We start from the raw sequence: 23,489 nt of genomic DNA, 5'->3' as shown, positions 1-23,489 counted from the left end.
TTAGCAGCTTTTTCAAAACACACATAACATCACTGAGGGGCACATCAGACTCTGGTCACCACAGGACAGGCAGGAATAATTCGTAAATTCCCTGGGTGACTTTGACAGCCAGTTACCCTCTCTCCCATCAATCCCATCTCCTCTTAAGATCCGTGAGCCTAAGACAAAAAGACGATGGATTAAATAATCTGAGTTCTCAATCACCCTTAACTACCTTGCTGTATGATCTTCAGAAAATTACTCAACCTCTCTGTGCCTCAGGTGCCTCCTAAGAAAAGAGCAGTATGCCACCCCATTCCACCTGACAGGTACTCTTTGCTAATAATGTTGGAAGGTACATTTTCAGTACTTTCTTGCTGAATACCTTACAAGACTTTTATCTGGAAGGTATGTGCTTAGGGGCAGAGCTTTCCTAAACATGTCTGTCATCAATTGACACTTCATTTGCTCCTTGGGAAAAACATTTCCCTTGTTGGTGCAATGCTGTGGCAATTTTTATCACTTAATCCCCAATCAGTTTGTGGATCTTCTGCTAGCCCGTGGTTCTTAACTCCACTGCACACTGAAACCACCTGGGAGCTTGAAAGTTTCCAGTGCCCGAGCCCCCGCCCGTGGAGATTCTGACTTGGCTGGGGCACCAAAAGCTCCCGGGTGATTCCAGTTGACAGCCAGGGCTGTAAACACATCAGGTATAAATGCACCTGTGGAGCATGGGCTTGCTCAGCGCCAGGCACCCTTCCAGCTGTGTGATTCAGGGCAAACTACTAACTGCCCTCAGCCTCAGTTTCCTCATCCGAAAAATGGACATAGCAGTTCCAATTCACTGGGTTGTTGCGAAAATTAAAAATGAACGTGACACACACACACACACAACACTTAGCACAGCCCTCAACATCCTGTGGATGCTAAATAAATATTAATTGCTATTGTTACAATCACCTTTCATGGAATCTTTAGAAGGGACAAGAGCCGAGGTACCTGACCCCTGGAAGGCACAGGAGGGCGCTCTGCCCCAGGCACCTGGCGACCTGAAGGTTTGGCACCCCCTCACCCCCAGCTGGGAGACCTCATGCTTATTCGAGGGCAGACATGAGTCACCTGGACCCATCAGAGGCTCATGGAAGGCAGTTCCTCTGAACAACCACCAACAGGCACAACCAGAAGTTCTCAGGTGCCCATAGAGGAGTCTCAGTTTCCAGAAAGTAGGTGAAGCACTAATAACTCACTTGACCATGTAATACATGCCAAGTGTTTTTCCAAGAGCTTCAACATCTTGATGGGGTTTCCCATCACTCCATGAGACAGGCTCTTGTGTTACCTCCAATTTACAGGTAAGAACACCGAGGCTAAGAGGGAGTAAGCACGGATTAGCTCTGGGCACACAGCGCACTACTGTCGCAGCAGTCCAGCGGCAGAAGCAGCAGCTCCAGCTAAGATTACTCTGCATTCAAGGAAGGGGTTTAAATGGTCCATCCTATACATTTTCTCCCAACTACATGGAAAATTTCCAATCATCACCACCACAGAAGCTCTCCTTGGACAACGTCTGAAAATGGCAATATTATCTATAAACTTCTGGATTTAACAAATAAAAAAAACAGAAAGGGGGTTAGGGGGTAGGCCAGGCGACGTGATCGTGAGGAACAGACAAGGCGCTGGCCAGCACGGTCCTAATCCTAAGGTGAGAGTCTTAGTTTTCTCAATCAGTATACTGGAGGTTCGAATCAACACACTGGTTGAAAATGTGTATGCCTATGACCGGATCTCCTGCAAGGGAAGTTAGGCCAAAGCCCACGCCTAACTCCAGTCTCCTCCCCTCCCTGCCTTCCACTGAGAGAAGAATCACCATCTGAATTCTCCCGAGTCTACAGCCTTGAGAAGCCAGTGGCTGGCAGCCAGTCCGATGGGACAGTGTGAGCAAAACAATCAGCTGGACGGGAGCCTGGAGGCACTGGCGGCAAGGACCCCACAGTGGGCTGCCATGCCCCTGGCCTGGTAAAAGGAGACTACATTGTTAGAAATCACTGGCATGCCACTGAAATTAAAATCCATCCACCAAGCAATCATCCCAGAGCAAGTCACTTCAATTTACCAAAGTGGCAAACTGCAATTATTGCTCAAAATGACATCCATTCCTGTATGACAACATTTAATACTCTCTAAAAAAAGTTCCTTAATTGCATGCATAATTTTAAATTACTGTAATTTGTTCAAGATTCTGTGAAAACCTGTTTTTTTCCTTGCAAGATAAAAGAAACTGAAGGATAATGGAAAGCCTTAAAATTCTATAACCAAGTTATAGAATTTTGGGGATAGTACAGATGTAGGTGACACGAGAGTTCCATAAAACAAAGTAAAGATGAATAACTTAAAATTGCAAGTAAGTTAAAGAGGCAAGTCTATAATCCCAGGAGGGTCAGGCTCACACATAAGAGCCATACCTTTTAATTTATTGTCTTAAAAACTCGTATTCAACAGCATATAATGTTTCCCATTACTTTCCTCCACATTAAAAGAGTAACTCCTGTGCCCATAATTCATTAAGGTAGTATAAACAGATATTGCCATTTTTATTCTTATTTCTTTCTTCCTTGCCATCATTATAGAATTTTAATAATTATGGAGAAGCCAAAAGATACACTTTCAGCTGAAATGGAAGATGAAACAATGTTATTACAGTTACCTCAACTCTAACTTCTGTAAAATTTAAGAAAAACAAAAATTCTCAATACGACTTCTTCATTACGTGAAGCCTAAACTCAGCTGTGCTCTCCACCTTTCTTTTGGAGTAACTCCAGCCAGACAGGAAGAGCTCCCCTCCAAGCAGCAGCTTCCCTGTCCCTCCACCCTACAAAATTGCATGTGGGGTTCAGTCAGGACACAGTGGGTGAAAAGACGTAATGGAGCGGAGCAGAGCACAGGGTTCCCGTGAGCCCTTCTCCAGGTGGGCTCTGCTCCCAGGCGTCCAGCCAAGGGGTGAATAAGACTGAAACCCAATGTGTCCCCTGCCCATCAAGCCTGGAACCCTAACAGGGGCTGAGTCCACCTGCATGAGGGACCACTCTTTGCAGAGACCCTGTTTGCATCCACCTGGGGGCGGTGGCCTTTCTCTAACCGACACCGAGGCCCTGCATTGGGCAGCAGGGCTCTGGGAGAGCCACACCTGGACTCAGAACACTGCTAGGTCCTTCCTGACCCCCAGGCTCCTCAGTTGGCATCATTACACTCTCCCCTCTAAATATACCAGGGAGGCCGAGGAAGGAGAAAAGGGGGAGAGCACACATCTACCAGACGTGGGGAAGTGGTCTGCAAGGCCCAGACCCCAGATACAGATCCCAGGTGCAAGTATGGGGGTGGGGGACAGTGTGTGGACAGAAGGGGAGGAGAGGAGCAAAGTCCCCTGGGAGTGTCCCCTGCAGTGCCATCTCTGGGGCATGTGGCCCCCTTCCCAGGTGGGTCTGACAAACCAAAGTGAAAAGAAGTGGAAGACAGATGCCTGGGAACTTCCAGGGCTTTGCTTGCCCTTTGCCGCATGACCACATCACGCCACCCTTGTGCTACTAAGGAAGGAACAGGTGTGATCATTTTCATGGAGGTGACTGAAAGGGAGGACCTCAGAGCTTCTGTAGGCAGCTGAGCATATCAGGGCCTGGAGCTAAAAGGTCTGGGGTCTAGCAGATATGTCAAGCAGGTCAGGAATCCAAAATGCTAAGTCATTTATGACCTCATCTTACTTTGAAAAGATGGTTGTAAGTTGCCATAATGTAAGCCAGTAACTCCCACACTCTTAGTGGGAATTAACCCCTCTTTGTTGCCTTAACCTGATACTCAGTCTCCATGTGTTTTAGATTCTTATACTGCATTAAATGAGTAAAGAAAATCTACCCTAAAACAAAGTTCAGCAGAATATTGTGACATGACAGTCAATGACCAAGAGTGAGGGAGCTCGTGGCTCAGCAGCAGGCCGACCCTAATACACTTCCCAAGGTCATAAACACAGGTACACAAAACCTTTAGTAAGTTTTCCTCTGTGTACCCATCTCTTTGTGTCACTCATCAATGCTTAATTTCCTATGAACCATAAAGAGATAGTCCAGATTAGAAACCCAGGACACTTTAAAAATCAATTTTCCCTGGAAATCTCCCTCTGACCCTTGGCTTCCTTTACGAATTGCTTCCTTATCACCTCTACTCTGAAATAGTCACCATGTGCTCACATAGCAGCCCCGACCACCCGCATCTTCCTATCCAAGCAAAAGGTAAACTTCTAGAAGACAATGGGTAACAGAGCATTCGAGCCTGTGTGATTTATATCAGGGAAAAGCATCATTGGAAGCTCCTCCACCTCCTCTGGCCACCACCCAGTGCAGGGGGAGGGAGGGCAAGACAGCTGGAGGAACAGCAGATGGCACCGGGGCTGGGGGCTCTGGCTGTCCATGCAGAGGGGTCGCTCACCTTCACATTGGGAGTGTAGAGATTCCTGAGAGAAGCGAGGGCAGCAGACAGTCCCTCGGTGCTGTACCCGATCCACAGGGCTTGGAGATGGCTTGAAGAGATCCCTGTCTTCTTACTGAGGCCCTGGAAGCAATCAGAGACAATTGGCCTCAGCGTCTCCTTTCCCACTACAGCTCAGCCTGAAAGTGGGCATGCCCCGGTGGGTTGCAGATACACACGAACACCTGAAGAAAGCTGTGCCTTGAATGCCTGGACCTGTGAGCCTTCCCTCCCTAAAACCAAGGGTCCAGGAATTAGCCTGCTTTTGCTACATGAACTAACTGTATGCCTGGGGAAAGAGGTGACAAATGAGGAGAAAGTTTCTCTTTATAGAAGTTCTCCAGTAAATTAAAGGAACAATAAATGATAGACTGTCACCATTCTGTAACCCCTAATGAATGAATGAGTCCAGGCAGAAACCAGTAGGGGCTGAAGGCATCACCCCAAGAGAAGCGACAACAAGTGCTGGGTCTCCTGACACAAGAAACCCCATATAGAGTTATATATATAACTCTAACTATGAAGTAATTGTGACACCTGGGAAAAAAGAAATCAAATCTGAACCTGATTAAGCCTCTAGATACAACTACCAAATGACAGGAAATTCAGAGGAAGGAGGAACATGTTGAACTAGACCACGAGCAATAAGGACGTGATCAGAAAATCTAGGTGGAAGAAAACTATACTGGTCAAGTAACAGGTTCTTTGACAAACAAATAACAAGGAAACAAAAGGGAATGAATGAAGTGGAACTTTTAGAGGAAAAGAAACTTAAAAGAGATTTAGAGGGGGAAAAAGTAAAACTTCAACTGTAGCATTTAGATACACACTTGAGTGATTATAAGTCAGAACAATGGTTACTTTCGGGGAGGAGAGATGGGGTTGAGTTTGGAACGGGCTCATGGAGGGCTCTGAGAGAGCTGGTGAAGCAGTCAAAAATCTCCAAAAGCAAAACCTCAAGATGACAACAACGAAACCCTTCCTCACAGTGGTGTGTCTCACCTTGAAAATGTGCGCCTTCAGGATGTGATGGCCGAGCTCCATGGTCTGCTGGCGGTTCAGCTTGCCCTCTTGTCGAGAGAACATGAATGCCAGAAGAGCGTGTCCATTCCTAGGACAAGAAACACAAAGGCTTGTAACAAAAGACACCTGGTTCCACTGCAGCGTAGGCTCTCAGGTGTGTACATCGCCACACGACACTTGAACTGTTCTCCTGGTGCTTCAAAATGGGTGAAAATCTGCCTCTTCACAAAAGATGGCCAATGCTATTCAAGTCATTTTGAGGGCTTCTTTGGGATTCTCCTCTCTCTGTGGAGTGACCCAGAGAGAAGCCCTAGCACAGGGTAGGAACCACGCACTGTCTGCTCATCATCCATCACTCTCTCATCGCCTTATTTGATTTATGTCTGTGACAAAAATGTAAACTCCATGAGACTAAGGGGCTTATCTAAGTCACAACACCTATGAAATGCCCATACTTAGTAAATAATCAAATATGTATTTCTTGGATGAATGGATGGATGGATGGATGGATGTACAAATGAACAGATGGAGCAGAACCATCACTGGATCTAGCATTCAGGCCTCCCCTCAGGATAATCACCACTGGGAGTAGACCTAGGCCAAAGGGTAAGACCTTACAATGGGAAGGGAAAAAAGGCCTTGATCATAGCAACAGCTCATGATCAGAAACACCCAGAATTCTAGGCTTGGATGGAACACAAAAGCAAGCTAAGATGTATGAGTGGGCTTGCTATGTCTGGGCACATGGTGGGCATTCAACTGACACCACCAATGAATCCCCACTAACCCTTTCATGAAGGAGCCATCCTAACCATTTTCCCTTCCATGTCTTTAGGACTCATTTTGTCTCCTGTGGACTCCATGCCTTTGTTTAAGCCAATTTTTTTGGAAAAGATGTAAAGGATTGCTTACTCCAACAGCAGTAATTTCTGCACAATGTGAATTACTTTCATTTCTATCAACCTGACTACTTTGAGGCACTATTTTGTGGGGGAAAAGCAGGTAGTTGTAGAGGAAAAGATGTTTCATAAACATTATGAAAAAAATTCATTCTTCTAAATGTGTTTTCCAGTAGTTGTTCATCTAGATGACTGAAAGCATGCATCACTTAAACAGTATTTATCTATCCAGATGCATGCCTGTTTCTCAAATAGGTTATAAATTATGTTAGAGATGAGGAAATCAAAGCAGGTGGAGACCAAGAGATTGCTTTTTATACTATGAGGGAAGTCATGACTTTTAAGGCCACGCTGCCACTGAGGGTCCCATCCAATGTCTTGTAAGGGTCTGGAGCTCTCCCATGAGCATATACCTTGTGCTCCCTTGCACACGCTCCACCTCCCAGACCTCAAGCTTGGGTTTCCTCTCTCAGATGAGAGCCTCCCAAGCTCCCACCTCTCCTACTCCCTTGCTCCCATGAAAACCACTCTCTGCCACCTTCTAGTGCTCCAGGCCCCCACAGCCTCCCTAGTCCCTGTTCATGGGCTGGTCCCAGGGTTCAACCTGGCCCACATCACTCCAGTCAGGGCCACTCTCCTAACCATGGGCTACGCCATCCTCAGTCTCCCAGTCTGCCATGATCCGTGGCCATGCCAATTGTGTCCACAACAAAGACACAGTAAGGTAAGTAGAGTACCATGGCTGGCCCTTACGAGGTGATGACCATACACCTTCGGTGTCTGGGCCAAAGGTTTCCAGTGCTCTCAGCTAAGCAAATGGCTTACCATCTCTCTTAGGAGACAATTCACCATGCAATCAATTTCTAGATACCTGTGCTCCTCTATAGCCCATCCATGTCTCCTTCCTCCCCTCCTGGTCTCAGAATCCCATGCCCCTTTCTAAGTCTACCCGCATTCATCAGTCTGTTCATTTCCCAAAGGTCACAGTACATATCAAGCTTTTACTGTGTGTCAGGTGCAGCAACTAACTGAATTATTTCATTAATCTGCACAATCCTGTGAATCACTATTATGATTCCCAGTTTGTTTACATGAGGAAACAGAGGTCTGTACAGGTTAAGTGATTTGCCCAAGATCAAATGGCTGGTAAATGACTGAGTAGAGATTTGAACTGAAATCTATCCAATGTGTGTAACATGATTTCTCATTCATTCATTTGTTCATTAACATCCCCCTTATAACCAGCACCATGCTTGATACTGGGGATTCCATGGGGAACAATGCACAGTGCTTCTCTTGAGGTGCTCTCAGTGACTGGAGGAGAAGCATGTAAACAAGATGAAATTCAGCCAGAATGGTGCCACGAACAGACTCCATGGGAGTACACAGGAGGCAAGTTGCCCGTACCCCCTGCCCCCACCCCCTTGCATGTCCAGTTTCTCCTTCTTTATGGATTATGTTTCCCCACACTGTCTCAAAGATGTTTCCAATGATGTCCCAATCTCTTGTGACATTGAAAACAAAACCAAAATCCTTCCCCACACTCAACCCCAAACCTCTCAACCCTTCCACCTCCCATCCCAGGGTGTTCACTCTCTCCCCTTTCACTCCTCACAACCCAATGGAAGGAATCTCCTGAGGATCCAGGACCCTCCTTCTGGACTTGGAAGCCAATGGCTTCCTCTTAATCCTCATCTTCCTTCACCTTTCGGCAGCACTTACATCCTAACCTGCTTCCCGGAAATCCTTCTCTATGCCCCAGAAGTCCAGTGCTCCTTTTCCTCTAACTACACTTCCTCACCAAGTCCTACCACTCCCTCTCCATTAATGATGCCAAACCTTCAACTCCAACTTCTCCAACCTTCATATTCCACCTGCCATCAGAGCCTGTCCACCGAGGGGTTCCACTGACCCCTCAAACTCCAACTGCTGAAAACAAAAACCAACTCCTGCTCTGCAAAACCCGCTCGAAAGCTCTTGCTTTTCTCAACCCTTTCTAAAAGAGCAATGCCACTCCTAAATTTCTGAGGCTTAACACCTTGATGTCATCTACGGCATCTCCTTTTTCTTGACTCTGCCCATAAGGCCAAGCCATGCCCATTTATCCCGTGTCAGGAAGGCCTGTCTCCACCCACTGCGTTCCCAAACCAGGTCCACCAAGTCCCCACTCCTGTCTGTTACAGTGGTCCCCACACTCCGCATTCCAAGGTCCTGTCCACGTAGACTGTCCCTGCTCTAGAACCTTCACAGGTTCTCCAGAGATGACTGAGAAAGGGCCACACTCCCTGGCACATCCTTCTGTTAGCCTTTCCACTCCTCTGCTCCATGACAAAAGCTCCAGCCAAACTAGGTTTGTTGTTGCAGAACACAGCCTGCTCACTCTGCTGCCATGCCTTACACAGCTCCTCCCGTCTGCAAGAGCCTCGTTCCACCTATTAAAATCCTATCCAGTCATTCCTCAAGTCAAGGACATGTGGAAAAGAAAGCAGATGGGAGACTGTTCTAGATTTTAGAGTTTCTATGCAACCTAAAGAATCGATGGATCCAGGAAAAATCAACGGCTCCAAGCATCACAGAGAGATATTATGATGTTATTTGCCTCCCTGATGGAAGTACTCACTACCACCTATTAAATATCCTTGCAAAAAAATTTTTAAAATAAAATAAAATATGATCAAGCCTCTAGATTTAACAACCAATTTATAAGAAATAGAGGTGACGGACAAACACATTAAAAACCACCACGAGAACACAACCAGCAAAATTATGGGAAACTATACAGGACAAACTACCTGCTTGCTCTTTCTAAACAAACAAATTGCAAGGAAAAAGCAAAAAGAGAAAGACGAGGGAATCTACAGATTAAAAGAGACACAATAAAATGCATTTTATGTATCTTATCTGGATCCTGAGTCAAACACACTAAAAAAACAGACAGAAGTGGAGAAATTTGAGCACAGCTAAATGTGTGATGATATTGATGAATCAGTATTAATATTTTAGGTGTGGTAATGGTATTGTGGTTAAGTATGAAAATGTCTTCTTTTTTTGTGGTGCGTAATCAATTACTTAGGATAAAACATCATATCTGCAATTTACTTCAGTAAAAAATAACAGATGTAACAAATATTGCAAAATGTGAATCATGTTCAACTCCAGGTGATGTGAATGAAGACTCTGAGCAACTTTACTCTTTAACTTTACAATTCTGCTCCTGGAATTCTAACCTAAGGAATAATCAAAACCAGAAAGGAAAGAAGGGAGGGAGGAGGAGGGGGAAGGAGGAAGGGAGAGGCAGAGCCTCTTAAGCATGTCTATCCTATAACAGCCACCGTCACACAGTGAGGAGATACTCTTATTCTTTTTACAGGTAAGGCACTAAGCTGAGAGAATTAAAATAATTTGTGCACAGGAATTACACAAAGTACTGTTGGAAACAGAATTTTAATCCAGATCTTGCTCAATCTCTATTCTACTGTTTTCCTGTAAGGCATCAAGATATTCACAATAGGTTTTTATGTTTATAAGTAACCCCAAAACAACTTAAAGGCCCCACAATAAGGGTAAGGGTACCAATTGCCTACTAGGAAGTTTGCACAGTCATGAAAAATGACACCCTACTAAGATTTCCAAATAGCCTGCTAAAGTGTCCATGATGTGTGAAGCAAAAAAGCAGGATGGGAATTTTAATATAGAAAAGATGATTTGGAGAATGTTTAAAATGCATGGAAAGAGGCAGAAATAAGAAGTGAAGTGTCATTGCCACTGGGTGTTGGATTTTTTTTTTCTTCTTGTCTATAATTGGGGCAAAATGACAACTACTAATTGCGATGGGAAGAGAAATGCTACCCATCTTTCAAGGCCCAATCCAAATGTGACCACATATATGAAACACATTCCAGAAATGGTCTCCCCAGCTGGAAGCTTCTCTCTCTTTCCTGAAGTCCCACATGCAGGGGGCTCCCTCCCAGCACCATCACTTCCTGACTCACCTGCCCTCCTGTGTGGGAAGCCCTGGAGATCTGGACCCTTGTCCCAGGAATCTCTGTATCTGCCACACTACTCTGCACATAATGGATCCACAAAAACTCTTGCTGAACTGAATCCAGTAGCATCCTCCCAACACGGTTCTATATATTGTCTGTCTGCTGAATGAAGTTCAAGAACTATAGGGGTCTTGGCTAAATGCTGACTTGCACAGTCCTGAGAATAGCACCTCCTTACCCTTTGCACCCTAGGTGCCTCTCTTGCCTCAGCCCTGGCCCTGCCCTGAGTAAGTCCCCACGCCTGCTTATAGGAACTCATCAGTGCTGAGGTGTCTGTGATTGCAACCTGTTAGTCACCCCACTCTCAGCTCTGCCCCAGCTGCATAACATTCCTGCCACCTACCACCCAACTGGAGTGAAGCTCAACTGTGACTACAGTCTACCTGCTTCTGCTTCAAACCCCAGTTAACTAACCTACACCCTCCTGTTGTAGGCTTTCACCTTGTTTCTATGTCTCTACAAACTCAACCACAGCCCATCTTCCTAGAAAACGATCTGACTTTTCCTAGAAAATAATCTGATTTGGCTAAATACGTCACAGCACACATTTCACCTAGTTATTACAGTCTGGCTAAATAACCTAGGAGTTACAATTTATTGCCCCAAACCAGGTTCAAAAGATAACAAATTTTTAGCCCAGCGCCACCTAAGAAAACAACACTATCCGCAACATGAAACAATGGCTAGACTTATGGGGTCAATGGTAAGTCAATATTCACGGGGAGGAAGGTAGTGTGTGGCTCACGATGCTTATTCACCTCTTCATTTCTGGACCCCAGCATCTGATCAAATGCCCAATCCAGCCCAAAGCGGACAGTTCAGCACCTTGCCAGACCTGTTACAGAATCAGAAGCAATTCTGACTCACAGACAGCAGAAGCCATTCAAGACAGCAACGATGCAGGCCAGGGCCAGGGCCAGGCAACAGTGGTTGACATGAACATATGCTAATCTGAAAGCACCCACACCCTCAAATTCCTCGACCTCTCACTCTGGCTAGCACCAGGCCACACGACATGCAGACTTACCACCCACCTCCTTCCCCGGGGCAGTGAGGAGAACTGCAGCCTGGTCTGGCGCTGCTGTAAATCCTCAGTGGAATCTTCAACTCCCTGGAAGCAGCTGCCCCACTACCATCTCATAAATGGGCATCTGAGATCTGAGCCTCCATCCTCTCAACCCCAAATCCCAGTCTGTTACACGGAGCTGAACCACAAATACAAAATGAGGCAGCCAGAAGTGATTGCTATGCTCCCCTCTAGGCCCACAGGCACATCTGATCCCTGGGACAAGATACTACATGCTAAAGAGGTGGCAGGGGAGTGGTGGTGCTCAGGGTCCAAGACAGTCCACAGACCCCCACTGAAGACTTTGAGCAGGGAACAGCCTCTACAGAAGCCTGCTGTCCCTGGAGCTGACATCACACTTTCCCACACGCAACCCCCGTGAAAGGGCACAGGGGTCTAGTAGAGAACAGACAGCAAAGAAATCTCACCCAGGCATTGCCTAGCTTTTTTCATCCAAATGTCCTGAGGAGTCCTAAAATTCTAGCAATTAAATGAAGGAAGCTTTTGTTTAGTAGCAGACAGAATTTTCCATTGCCCCTCCTGAATTATTCATTCTGCCTTGCCTTTCCGTTAACAAACGTGAATTAAGTTTGAAATCCCTTCCCCAATCACACATTAAGACTCCCTGCACAGAGCTGACAGAAAGCGGCCTGTCATACCTGGGCTCACATAGGAAGGCTGTGTTTTCACCATCTGCTCTCCAAACAAGCCACTCCCTGAAGGATGGGTGGCAGAACATGCGAGTTTTGTCTCGCCTCTTAATGAGGAAGCAGGAGAGAGCATCCATCCTCTGCTGAAAGTCTTCCCAGCCCTGCTCCCCTTGTATGTGGCCGGCATTAATGGCCTGGAAAATCTGCTCGTCCGTCATGGGGTGGAGGGACGCCAGGGCCACGTTTAAAATCGGAAGTGCTCTCTCAAAGGCAGACTGGGTCATGAACTTCATGTTGCACTGCAGCAGATAGAGCTCAGAGAGAGAGACGGGCACCACCTTGTAGCTGGCACTTTTAATGACCAGGTGTCCCCTCTGGAAGAGGTCCAAAGTGAGTTTGAGGTACAGGTAGGAGCCGAGGCTCCGCAGCACCAGGTGGCTGCTCACTTTCCCAATGAGGGCGGCGTCGGCCTTGCCGTTGAGGGAGATGTTGCTGAGGATGTCCTGGCTGCTGCGGACCCGGTGCTGGACGTAGGCGTGCAGGTCGCTGTGAATGTCTTTGTTGTCAGGAAAGTCATCTAAGGAAAGCTTGACGAATGGCAGCGCACTTACGATTTCCTGCAAGAAAACAAAACCCACAGTGTTGCTCCACAGAGATTTCTTTTTTATGTCAGCTGCATTTCCAACCACATTCACTAGTTTTCTTTCAAGGAGGATTTTCATGGATTACAGGGACTCGTTGTTTTGTATTAAAACGTGTAATAGGATAAATTGAAGATAAAAAGCTTATGTGAAAGAAATCCTGACGCGAGATCAAATCAGTAAAGGCTTTCCTGAAGACAGAGCCAAACGAGATGGAGGAGCCCCAGCAGACGATGGCGACCTGGCCGTACCAGCAAAGGGGCAGTGAGACCCTGAGGAGACCTGATACCCATAATGCTTACATTGTGCAACTGGTTATAGAACCAGGACACACAAATCAACACTGTACATCTAAGAACACGGCCAGATGCGGAGATAAGAGGCATCCCTCTTTGTGTATCAGATACTGGGCTGCATAACCAAACCAGGAAATCTGAAACTGCCCCCGAGGCCATGCTCCAGGGACCGCCTGCCGTAACAAGCTGCTGTACTTTGGAAGAGCCTGCTATCACTTTCTTTAGTTGCTGTTTTTAGTAAACTTTTAAATTGAAGTGTAACAAACATAAGAGGTGCACAAATCATAACTGCACAGTGTCATTAATTTTCACAGTCAAATATACCTGTGTAACCAGCAGCTAGACAGACAACATCACCAGCTCCCAGAAGCCTTGTGTCCCTTTACCATCCCAAAGATAAGCACTATCCTGACACCTAAGAGCAGATGAGCTTTTTTTTTAAAAAAAAAACTTCCCACTATCATTTCTTAAGTGTGTAAGTACATGTCCTCATTGAATGTAATAACTGTAGGAGGCAGGCTGAGTACAATTACCCCCTCTTTCACACAGATGCTAACTGAACTTCTGATAACATACACAGCTAGTACTCCTGTTTCTGAGTGATACCGACTGCCACATTCTGCTTACTGTGTGAAAAATGACGGAAAAGTGTATGAATCAAATGTCCATAAAAACAAATATCAAGTTTGAGGTCCAAAAAGAACCCAAATGCTATTTTTAAATAAATATCATCATAAAAGGGCAAAAATCAAAAGCTACTACCTTTACTAAAAAAGGACGGGGCAGAGGGAAGGAAGTTGTTAAGATATAATTTTAGGGTTCAAATGAGGGGAAAGATGAGAGAGAGAATTAAAAAAAAAAAAACTCTTCCTCTTGCTGCAAGTGTTACCTGATGTTCCAGTTTTATGAAAAAATAGACCTTCTTTCTGAATAGGCCTTAAAAATCTCTCTCCTTCATCCCTCCCTTTTCCCTTCATAAAAAAACAAAGTCTGGGGCTGGCCTGGTGGCATAGGGGTTAAGTTCACACGCTCCGCTTCAGCAGCCTGGGGTTTGCAGGTTTGGATCCCGGGCGCGGACGTACACACCACTCATCAAGCCATGTGGTGACAGGCATCCCACATATAAAGTAGAGGAAGATGGGTGTGGATGTTAGCCCAGGGCCAATATTCTTCAGCTAAAAAAGGAGGATTGGCAACAGATGTTAGCTCAGGGCTAATCTTCCTCACCAAAAAAAAAAAAGTCCTATTGCAAACCCAAGCAAATAACTACCAGCAAGAATAACTTTAAACTCATAGACTGTTAGCTAGACACCTCAAACAGTTCCCCCACTGAATTGTGGGAAACCAGGGGTAGACACTTCCATCTTAGAAGCACAAGTAAGTTCAATGCTAACAGGAAACCTACCTGACATCTTGATAAATGTGCCTTGGGGGGTAAAAAGGTCAGAGTTTCGCCCATCTGGGGTTCTGTGGACTAATATTTCAAAGTCCTAATATAGTTTTCAATTCAGCAGCTAAATGGTTTACAACAGTTTAAGTTGTTAGTATTAATCACTGTAAAATTTGGGTACGGGGTCTTGGAAAGAGATTTGAGAATTCTTTTTTACCTGAAAATTTGCTCTTACAGTCACAATCAACTTCAACCAGGCAGGAAACTTTGAAATAATTTTGGTAATAAATGAAGAAAGGGTATCTCCATAATCAGGTTTATGAAACTCAGCTTCATTTAAGCCATCTATCAAAATAATGTATTCATCTTCAGGAATTTTCTGTTCTAAAGGATAAAATAATTTTTTTCAGTTAAGAAATTATACATTTCTATAAGATGGCACCACCCAGCGTATTTTAATGCACTGTTTAAAGTGTTAGGAAAAACTAAAAAGGTTTACATATGGTAGAAAAAATGGTTTTCACAGAAGCATATTTTCTATTAAATTTATAATGAAAACCAGAGCACAGAGCCAAAAGAAAACCAATTCTCACAACACAGTTTTCAGAAACATATTGCATTATACACATTAGCAGAATCTCACCCATGTATATGATATAGTTAGCTTTTCATAAACTCCTGTCGCTAGAGTAAGTACAGCAAAGATAACAACACAGAGATGAAATCTGGAAAAGACTCTAGGTCCCCCTGGAGAACTCCCTCAGCAGATTCCAGGGAAGGAAAACTGACCCCCCAAAGGGTGAAGCTTTCAGCCCAAGGCACACAGCCAGCTGATGGTGAAAGCTCTGCTTTATAGACTCCTAGAACAGGGCTCTTTCCCACAAGCCTCACTCGAGTTTTCTACTTATTAGTGCGAACTTTCTGCCCAGGGAACTAAAGAGAAATGATGACATATCTGTTTCAATCCCCTCTCTCTAGCACCTTCTACCAGAAGTGCCATGTAGGCAGGTAAACTCGCTCAAAGGTGAGGAGCAAGGAAGAGGATGGAAAGCCAAAGGGCCTATACCATCACTGATGCCCCCTACCTTGTAGAATATTCAAGGGCAAAAAATCAAATGGAAACTTCTAGAAATGGCTTTAGGTTCCACTCAACTGAGCAGAGGCCCTGAAAAGTATGCTGGCTAATTCCCTAAATAATCAACTTATTCCTCCTTGACATAAGAGTACAAAATATGCAGGCAACAGTTTCTAGGGAGTAAGTCATCTAAATAACCTAGTTACAAATTAGCTACTTTGAAAATGTTCAACTGTGAAGTTAACTCTTTTTAGAGACGTTTCATTTAAAACTACACCGTTTGGCGGGCAAGGAGGGACCTTGGGGAGATGGTTCTGAGGATGAGGATGAAAGGTGCGTTGATTCACCCGCATCCTCTCCCTATGCCCACCTCACTCCCACCCCAGGGCCAAGGGGAGACCCTTCTCCTTCTGAGGACTGCCTCGGGGACTCTGAACTACTGATGAGAGCGAGCGCATGGGTGGCTGCTCCAGGTACCGTTTCTCAAGTTTGTGAGCGGTTCCAGCACTCCTCTCTTGAAGGCGGCCACTGGGTCCTGCACACAGGATCTGAGGCTCAGCATGCTTTGTAGCTGGGGCTCCTTTATCAGCAGGTCCCTGTAGGCGGCCAGCTGATGGGACCGGCAGAGCAGAGCCGCAATGCTATGCACAAACTCAGGCACCAGGCACGTGTACGTGTTATCAGCCTGGCAGTAGTGGTAGGCCACGACCTACGGGGGAAGCAGAGCCGTCAGCATCACCTCATCCTCTCCACTCGGCTCCTTCCACGCTCTCAGTGACACAGTTCTCCTGTTTGCTGAGATAACAAAATATGTTGCTTCTATTCCCCAAGACTGGGTCATGATTTAGCTTAATTGATTCATTTATTCCTTCCTTCATGAGATTTGCCAATTCTAGACAGACTTTAAATTGCAACCACAAGTCCATCTTGGCGACACTACGATGCGCCCAAGTTATTCTATATTGCATATAAATTAATAAAAGTTATTCATAAAACCTAAAGTCTCCCCTGGCTTAAAGCAATTCTGAGCAATCTCAATGTTCTCCACATTCAAAAGTACCATCTTCACTACAATTCTGTTTTCAAAAACAGAAGCATCTCCTTGGGAAACTCATTTCCTTCTCCCAAAACGCAGATAATCAAGTTGGTAGCTATGAAAGCCAGGCTGTAAACTCACAGCTGCTTCCTGCCCCGGGCAGGAGGACCGGGCAGCCTGGCTCAAACCCCCTCCCCACACTCACACCTCAAGTGACACTGTAGTGAAGTCCAGCAGTGACATTGTTTGAAGGATCAAAACTAGAAATTACCAAATATCTACCACGTGAAGGGACACAGAGGAGGAGAAAGGTTCCTGTCTAAGCATCGAAGGATGAGGACTGTTCCCTTTGTTGGGATGGATTTGAAGTAGCAGTAGGTTATTCGTTAGAGAGACCCCAAGGAAAGTTCCAGATGTGGAAGTGTCTTGTGAGTGAGAGGTATGCTGCAGATAAATGAAAAACCTGATACTTTTCTAAATGAGGATGAAAGGAGGAATATAATAATGAGATAAAGAAGCTGAAAGAGGTCAAACACATCTGTGTAAAGTGCTTTACGTTTTTCAGAAGAGTGTGCGTCCTTGCCTTCCCACTCAGCCGCACACAACTCCGGCGTAAGAAGGACGAGAACCACTGGCAGGGCTCACCGCCGAGGGCAGCAGGCACACAGGTGAAATGCCTTGCCAGGGTGACACAGATAGTCAATGGAGGATCTGGGATTAGATTCCAGGTCTGTAAACTCTTAAATAGCAACCGGCAAGAACAGATGTGGCCAATTTGGAACTGCCATGTGACTTCTGTTTTAGGTTAAATTTATCATCAACACTCAGAGGAAAGGTGACTGCTCTTTCACTCTCACCTGGACAGAGATTAGCAGGAACACACGAGGACCCGCGAGCTCGTAAAAACCGCCGAGACAGCCAGTACCACAGTCTATCTAGCACAGCGTTTGATGAAAGAAGTCTGGCAACCCAACAGTGGGTCATGAAATCAATTTGGAGCCACAATAGCTTTTTGTTTTTAACAAAGTAAATTTTATAGAACGTAAGAACAAGTATAGCCTATAACACTTTTGCTTCAGTTGTGTGTGTGATCAAGTGCATGTGAGCACCAGGTCTCTAGTGTAAGACGTATTTCTTACTGCAGGTCACAAAGTGGTTTGAAAAATCATGGTAGCAGCAGTGGCTCTGAAGTCTGAAGTCTGATCTCACCTCAGATCACACGTTCATGACCAGAGGACTGCCCCGAATCAGTGGTCAGGGCATCAGGGCTGCCCATGCCGGGTAAGGAGCACCCCTCATCTGGGAAGCAGAAGATAGGAGCAGGGATCTGGGGCAGAGAGGCATTCACTTCAGTCTCCCTGCATCAACCTCACCCCCACCCCCCAGGCATTTCCTTACTAGATGCCCCTCATCACTGCCTACCTCTGGGCAACTCTTTCCCAACTCACACCACTGCTGTCCAGGGAGACCCAAAGGGCTCACCAGGAATGAGAGATGTAACCACTGTAATGCAGGGAGGCGGCTTATGAACTTGTGATGAATGTTGAGCAGATGCAAAATTTCAGAAGGACCTTGATGACCATGAATCTAGGAAGGGTAAGTCAGCCAAGTCTCTTGTACAACATCACAAGAAACCTCTGACAGAAGGATGCAGGGATCCAAGGGCCCCAGGCAACAGAGAGCAGGTAGAAGAGGCCTCTGCCAAAGGCTACCAGTCTCCCACTCTCACACCAAATGAAGGAGAGCACGTGCTTATAAGGATGGATTTGTGGCGAGTGCAATGATACCTTCTGCTGCTTTGAGGAACTCTTTCAATCCACTGTTTAATATGAATAAAAGTCCACTGCCAGTGTCCTAAGATATTTAGTTTCATTAACACCTTTTATTTGGAGTATTCTATCAAAATTTTATCAAAAGCTATACTTTTGCATTAAGCAATTGTTGTCTCTGTTTTAAGATCCCTTTTCAAATTCATTTTTCAAAAGCCAAACTATCCAATCTCTCTCTGGAAGGATCCCATGGAACAGGAGCAGATTACCTTAGACGCAAGGTATTTCACTGCATCCTCTCTTGGTCTCTGGTTCTCAGGAGTATCAGACCTAGACCCAGGGGGCGTTTTAGCTGCGTTGGTACCAGTTGTAGAAGAACTCGGTGAAAGCAGTGGAGTGAAAGGAAGATCCTGGGAGGAATCGGAAGCTGCAGAGAAAAGAGACCAACTTCATTATTTACAACCTCAGAATAGGAGTATGGTGGGATATTGAACACATTTCTTGATTAGACCCAGAGAGTACCTCAATAAGTAATGAGTGGACATGGGTCCAAATGAGAACACAAGTCTCCCTCTCAGCCTTCTCTCCCACCCACCCAGGTGCCTCCCTGGAGAACTGCTATTTCTGGTTTCCTTTATTAAATTCTTTCTAGTTAAAAAAAAAATCTTTCATGGCTCACTTGTTCCTGTTCACCATGTTAGACACACGTTCTTTTAATGGGTTTATTGCCCAGTGGCACAGTGGTTGGGTTCGCGCACTCCACTTTGGCGGCCCAGGGTTCGCGGGTTTGGATCCCGGGCATGGAGCTACATGCCGTTCATTAAGCCATACTGTGGCTGTGTCCCACATACAAAAAAACAGAGGAAGATTGGCACAGATGTTGGCTCAGCAACAATCTTCCTCAAGCAAAATGAGGAAGATTGGCAACAGATGTTAGCTCAGGGCCAAGCTTCCTCACCAAAAAAAAAAAAAACATAAATAGACAAATATTTGGCTATTCTATCCCATATCTAAGTTAGTTTTTATACTTTTGGTAAATCCAGTATAGAATACAAAGGCTGTGGAGAACATGATACAAGAGAATTCTGCACAGACTCCTTCTGGCTTGTTCTGCCAGGAGCCTAACCTCCTTGGTTTTAGGACCCAAAATTCCCCAGGGCACTTAATCAGGCCTCACTGTGCCACCTCTGCCCAGGTAAAGGGAGCCAGGCCCTAGAGTTGGGAGAACACCAGGGAATGCTGGCCTCACCCCAGATTATAGCTCCATAGGCACCATGATCTATGGAAGTTTCCAACTAGTTCTCTAACATGTGATTGCAAACCTGATACAGCAGCTGGAACAACTTGAGGAAAATTGGGAATTTATGTCTATCCAAACAGCAATTTCCTCCATCTATCTTATATTAATATAATAAACTCGACAAGTAGTTAAACATGGACATACTTTTAGGTGATGGACTTGGGCTGTTGGAAGCAATCTGCCTCATGCGGCTTCCATGGCAGCTAAGTGCCACCAACTTAGAAATGATTGCCGTCTTCCCAAAGCCCACATTTCCAACGACCACTGCTCCTCTGTTTTCTGTCAGTTCTGTGTTCCTCAAATTTTCTTCTATCTGGTGAAAGAGCCAATCCCTTCCCACAAACACGGAGTCTGTTGTTATGCTCGGTACTTCAAACAACAGGGGTTTCAACAAAATGTCTTGTGGCTTGTAGGGAGAAAATCGTGCTTAGAAAAAAAAAGATCATTATTTTAGAAGAAGGTCATAACTTACACACTAAAAAACTCAATTTATCATTGCCTGTGTGTTACACTTAGTATGGCCTTTAGTTTTACCCCATAAGGGATCTGTAAGTATTTCCAACCTGGTTCTACTAATACTTCCATAATACCTCATTTAACATAACGTATTGGTCTCACAAAGGGTCCTATTCAAATGACTTCCTAGTCCTTTCACGCCTCTAAGCTTTCTCATGACTCAAGGCAGACACAGAGAATTAGAGAAAGTGATGCAAGGGGCCAAACCATGTCTCATTCAGAGTCTGAAACAGTATTTAAGACATGTTTCTTCCACTACTGTATGAGTAAAATGGAAATGCATTTTTCCCTAGAGACAGGGCCCCAGCTCTCCTCTGGGTGGATGGCGCTTTGCCCCTTACGGTGAGGCTGTTGACCACAGTGTGCATCACAGGTAGATGTAGGAGGTGACCAGTACAGCCCAAGGAACTGAAACAAAGCTGATTCTTTGTTAGCGACAAAAAAATCTAGTGATTTTCAAAATAACATACTGCAGAATTATTTTTCAACTCCAGAAGCAAGTTAATCACGTATTTTAAGGAAGAAGCCCAAAACTGTTAAGGATGGCCTCCTAGCACACCTAACAGATAAATTTCACAACATACGCTTCACGTCATGTTTTTAAAACAGCTGGCTTCAATGCTAGTTATCACAGACTTTCAATGTTTAGTGAATGAGCTCACCATATCCATTATCACAATGGATGCAAAGATAAATACCTTTAACTTCCTGTGCCCTACCTCCAGCCGTATTGTGCCATGGTAGTCTAATTGACGTTCGAAGAGGAGCATTTCTCTGCCCATCTAAATAACTCAGATCTTCCAATTTGGTTGAGCTTGTCGCTGTAATATTAAACTGAAGTTTAGTCTCTTCAAAGTTGAATTTATATCATACCCAAACTACTATAAATTGTAAATTACTAAGCAATTCCATTCAGGCTTTCAACAAAATTTACATCAAGGTGATTTTGGTTTTGTTTGCCTGCCGCCCCAATTTATTTTCTTGGCAATGCCATTAATTCAAAAGTGGTAAAAACCAAGTTTTCCTCATTCTTAAACCAAAATCATATGGGTGCTAGAATTCTCCATTATTCCTGGAAACAAACAGACTTCACCAAAAATTTTTATGAAGAAACTTGACAATCAAGTGTCACTCAATAAAGCTTCAGTACTTACTGCAAACACACAGCATGGGACTAGAGTCTTCTCTGCAGCTCCAGAGAGCCTTCCACTGTGGCTGGAATTCCAACCTTGTTAATTAAGTGAGCAGAGTCTGCGTGTGTAATTCCACAGTGCTCAGAACACTAAAAGTCAGCTCTTGGCAGTAAAAGCCAGGTAGACTTCATTGGAAATAAACATAATCCTAAGCATCATATGTATGTGTTTTTTTAAATTCTAAAACTAAGTAATCATATTTACCTCAGACCAAATCAGTAAGACTCACAGCACATAGGTAACCTGTTAAAAAGCATTAAGGGTCTATTTAAACATACACACAAGTTGGATTATAAAAATAACCAGTACAAAATAATTTTGTTAATTCTTGGCAAATCTTAAAAGCAAACATGCAGTGCATGTTTTTGCCTTAAAAAAAAAAAAAAAAAAAAAAGAGCCTCCTCTTATTTACATATGCATCCTAGGTCACAATGAGAGAAATCTAAATAAAATTAACCTAATTTGGTTTGTGGGTTAAATGGGCCGACATAAAAGTACTGCTGATCCTAGACATATGATTATTTTCCAAGATAATAAAATATAGATGTCATTTGAGAGCAAATTAGGGGAGGAGGGAGTCACATTCCAAGGGCTAAGGCTTCTAAGGGCTGGTGAAATCATAAGTGGGACCAAGTTTTGAGGGACAGAAGTCAAGCTGGACCATCTGTCTGCTGAAAACCTTCTGGCTACCTCATGGGCTCCAATGCAGCGTCCAGCCACCCAGCCCCATCTGCCCAATCTACGCCTTCCTATTTCTCCTCCTAAGGCCTCAGTCCTCTCCTTCCTCACTGTTAGTACCACCTCTTCTCATTCCTTCATTCAACAAGCTCCTGGGTGTTATGGTCTGGCTCTGTGACGGCATGTCCCCTATTGCTGCATTCTCCAAAGGGCCATCAACCATGTGCCCTACACCTTCCCAGTCCACAGAGAAACACCTGACACCTCGACTCTGCAACAGCATACACTTACCCTTCTGCATTCTTTCAGTGCACAGCTTGTCTGCACATCATGTACACATTTATGTCAATACTCCACACAAATCTTTCCTGTTAGAAAGATTCAGCTAATTCCTTATTCAGGACTTCCCAATGGGCCTAATTTATGGGAATCCAATGGCAGCCTCTAGCTTCTCTCCAGGTCCTTCACAACCAGGGCGTGTGAAACTTCCTGAGGGCCACCAGGACCACACTCAGCACCCTGGCTTCCTAGAATAATATAGCTTGGAACATATTTCTAGGCTCCTGTCTGGGACCTGGGACTCTGACCCGGGCTTCTGCAAATGCCCCTATCCTCGGCACACCTCACTGTGAATACACCCACATTTTGGAGGCCGAGGGAGACAGGGCAGCCACAGCTGTAACCCATAAGTCAGTTCAGTCCAGGGCTGGAACAGCCACGAATGTCTGAGATGCTGCTTCAGCCCTGGAGAACACAAATCACTTGGAGCCTCCAAAGGGTTTCCTAGTTCCCTTCTTCCCCTGACCCCTTAGAACATGACATTCAGCTTATAATTTTGGGACAACTGAAAGGATTAAGAACATGAGACTATAAAGGGCATTCCAAAGAAGGGATTGTCCTGGTTTGACACAGATGCAGGAGATGGTAAGGCTTCAAACACCTCTGTTTTCAGATTTCCAGTCACCACAGCTTCAATCCAAAGTATACAACAAAGCGGCCTCAGCAACTCCACAGCTCTGTCTGATTCTCCATTTCAAACATGACTAAGCTTCCTTGAAATGGACCATCACTCAGCAGGGCTGCCAATCACGAACTGCCGGCTACCTCTGCTGTCTAAGGTGGTGTCAAGGCCACTGAGAGAGAGACGGAGAGTCGGAGCAGTGAAGCTTCAGCCCTAGCTCTGCACCCAGGGGTGCCCCATCCAGCAATACCTGGCCCACATTCTGCCTTCTCACAGAATAGATTCTGGGAGATTACAAGCACAAGAATTAGACTCACTTCCGCTATTTAACAATAAATGCTTTCAAAATTCTCAACCCTGCCGAGGGCCGAAAAAAATCAGAGGTAAAGCAATAATTTCAAGCTGCAATAAACCTACTGCTAATATCTCTACAATTAAATTAATTATACACTTCTT

General features: G+C 44.9%; 1 protein-coding gene across 11 annotated transcripts in view; it reads right to left on the bottom strand.

The window, feature by feature from the left end:
* TANC1 (tetratricopeptide repeat, ankyrin repeat and coiled-coil containing 1) overlaps positions 1-23,489 on the bottom strand; it is a 230,335-nt gene that overhangs the window by 34,761 nt on the left and 172,085 nt on the right. For 10 of the 11 annotated variants that reach the window (XM_087435249.1, XM_014785939.2, XM_014785942.2 and 7 more), the window contains 8 exons: positions 20,900-21,022; positions 19,830-20,111; positions 18,655-18,812; positions 16,058-16,289; positions 14,723-14,889; positions 12,188-12,795; positions 5,497-5,605; positions 4,456-4,578 (listed from right to left, as the gene is read on the bottom strand). In XM_087435249.1, the coding sequence (XP_087291375.1) occupies positions 4,456-4,578; positions 5,497-5,605; positions 12,188-12,795; positions 14,723-14,889; positions 16,058-16,289; positions 18,655-18,812; positions 19,830-20,111; positions 20,900-21,022 (1,802 nt within the window). The remainder of the gene's footprint in view (positions 1-4,455; positions 4,579-5,496; positions 5,606-12,187; positions 12,796-14,722; positions 14,890-16,057; positions 16,290-18,654; positions 18,813-19,829; positions 20,112-20,899; positions 21,023-23,489) is intronic. The other variant, XM_014785940.2, reaches the window with a different exon arrangement.

The sequence above is a fragment of the Ceratotherium simum genome, chromosome 9 (assembly GCF_057802395.1).
Source record: "Ceratotherium simum simum isolate JZ-2026a chromosome 9, ASM5780239v1, whole genome shotgun sequence".
Taxonomy (NCBI): Eukaryota; Metazoa; Chordata; class Mammalia; order Perissodactyla; family Rhinocerotidae; genus Ceratotherium; species Ceratotherium simum.
This window is presented reverse-complemented; position numbering and strand designations above follow the sequence as displayed.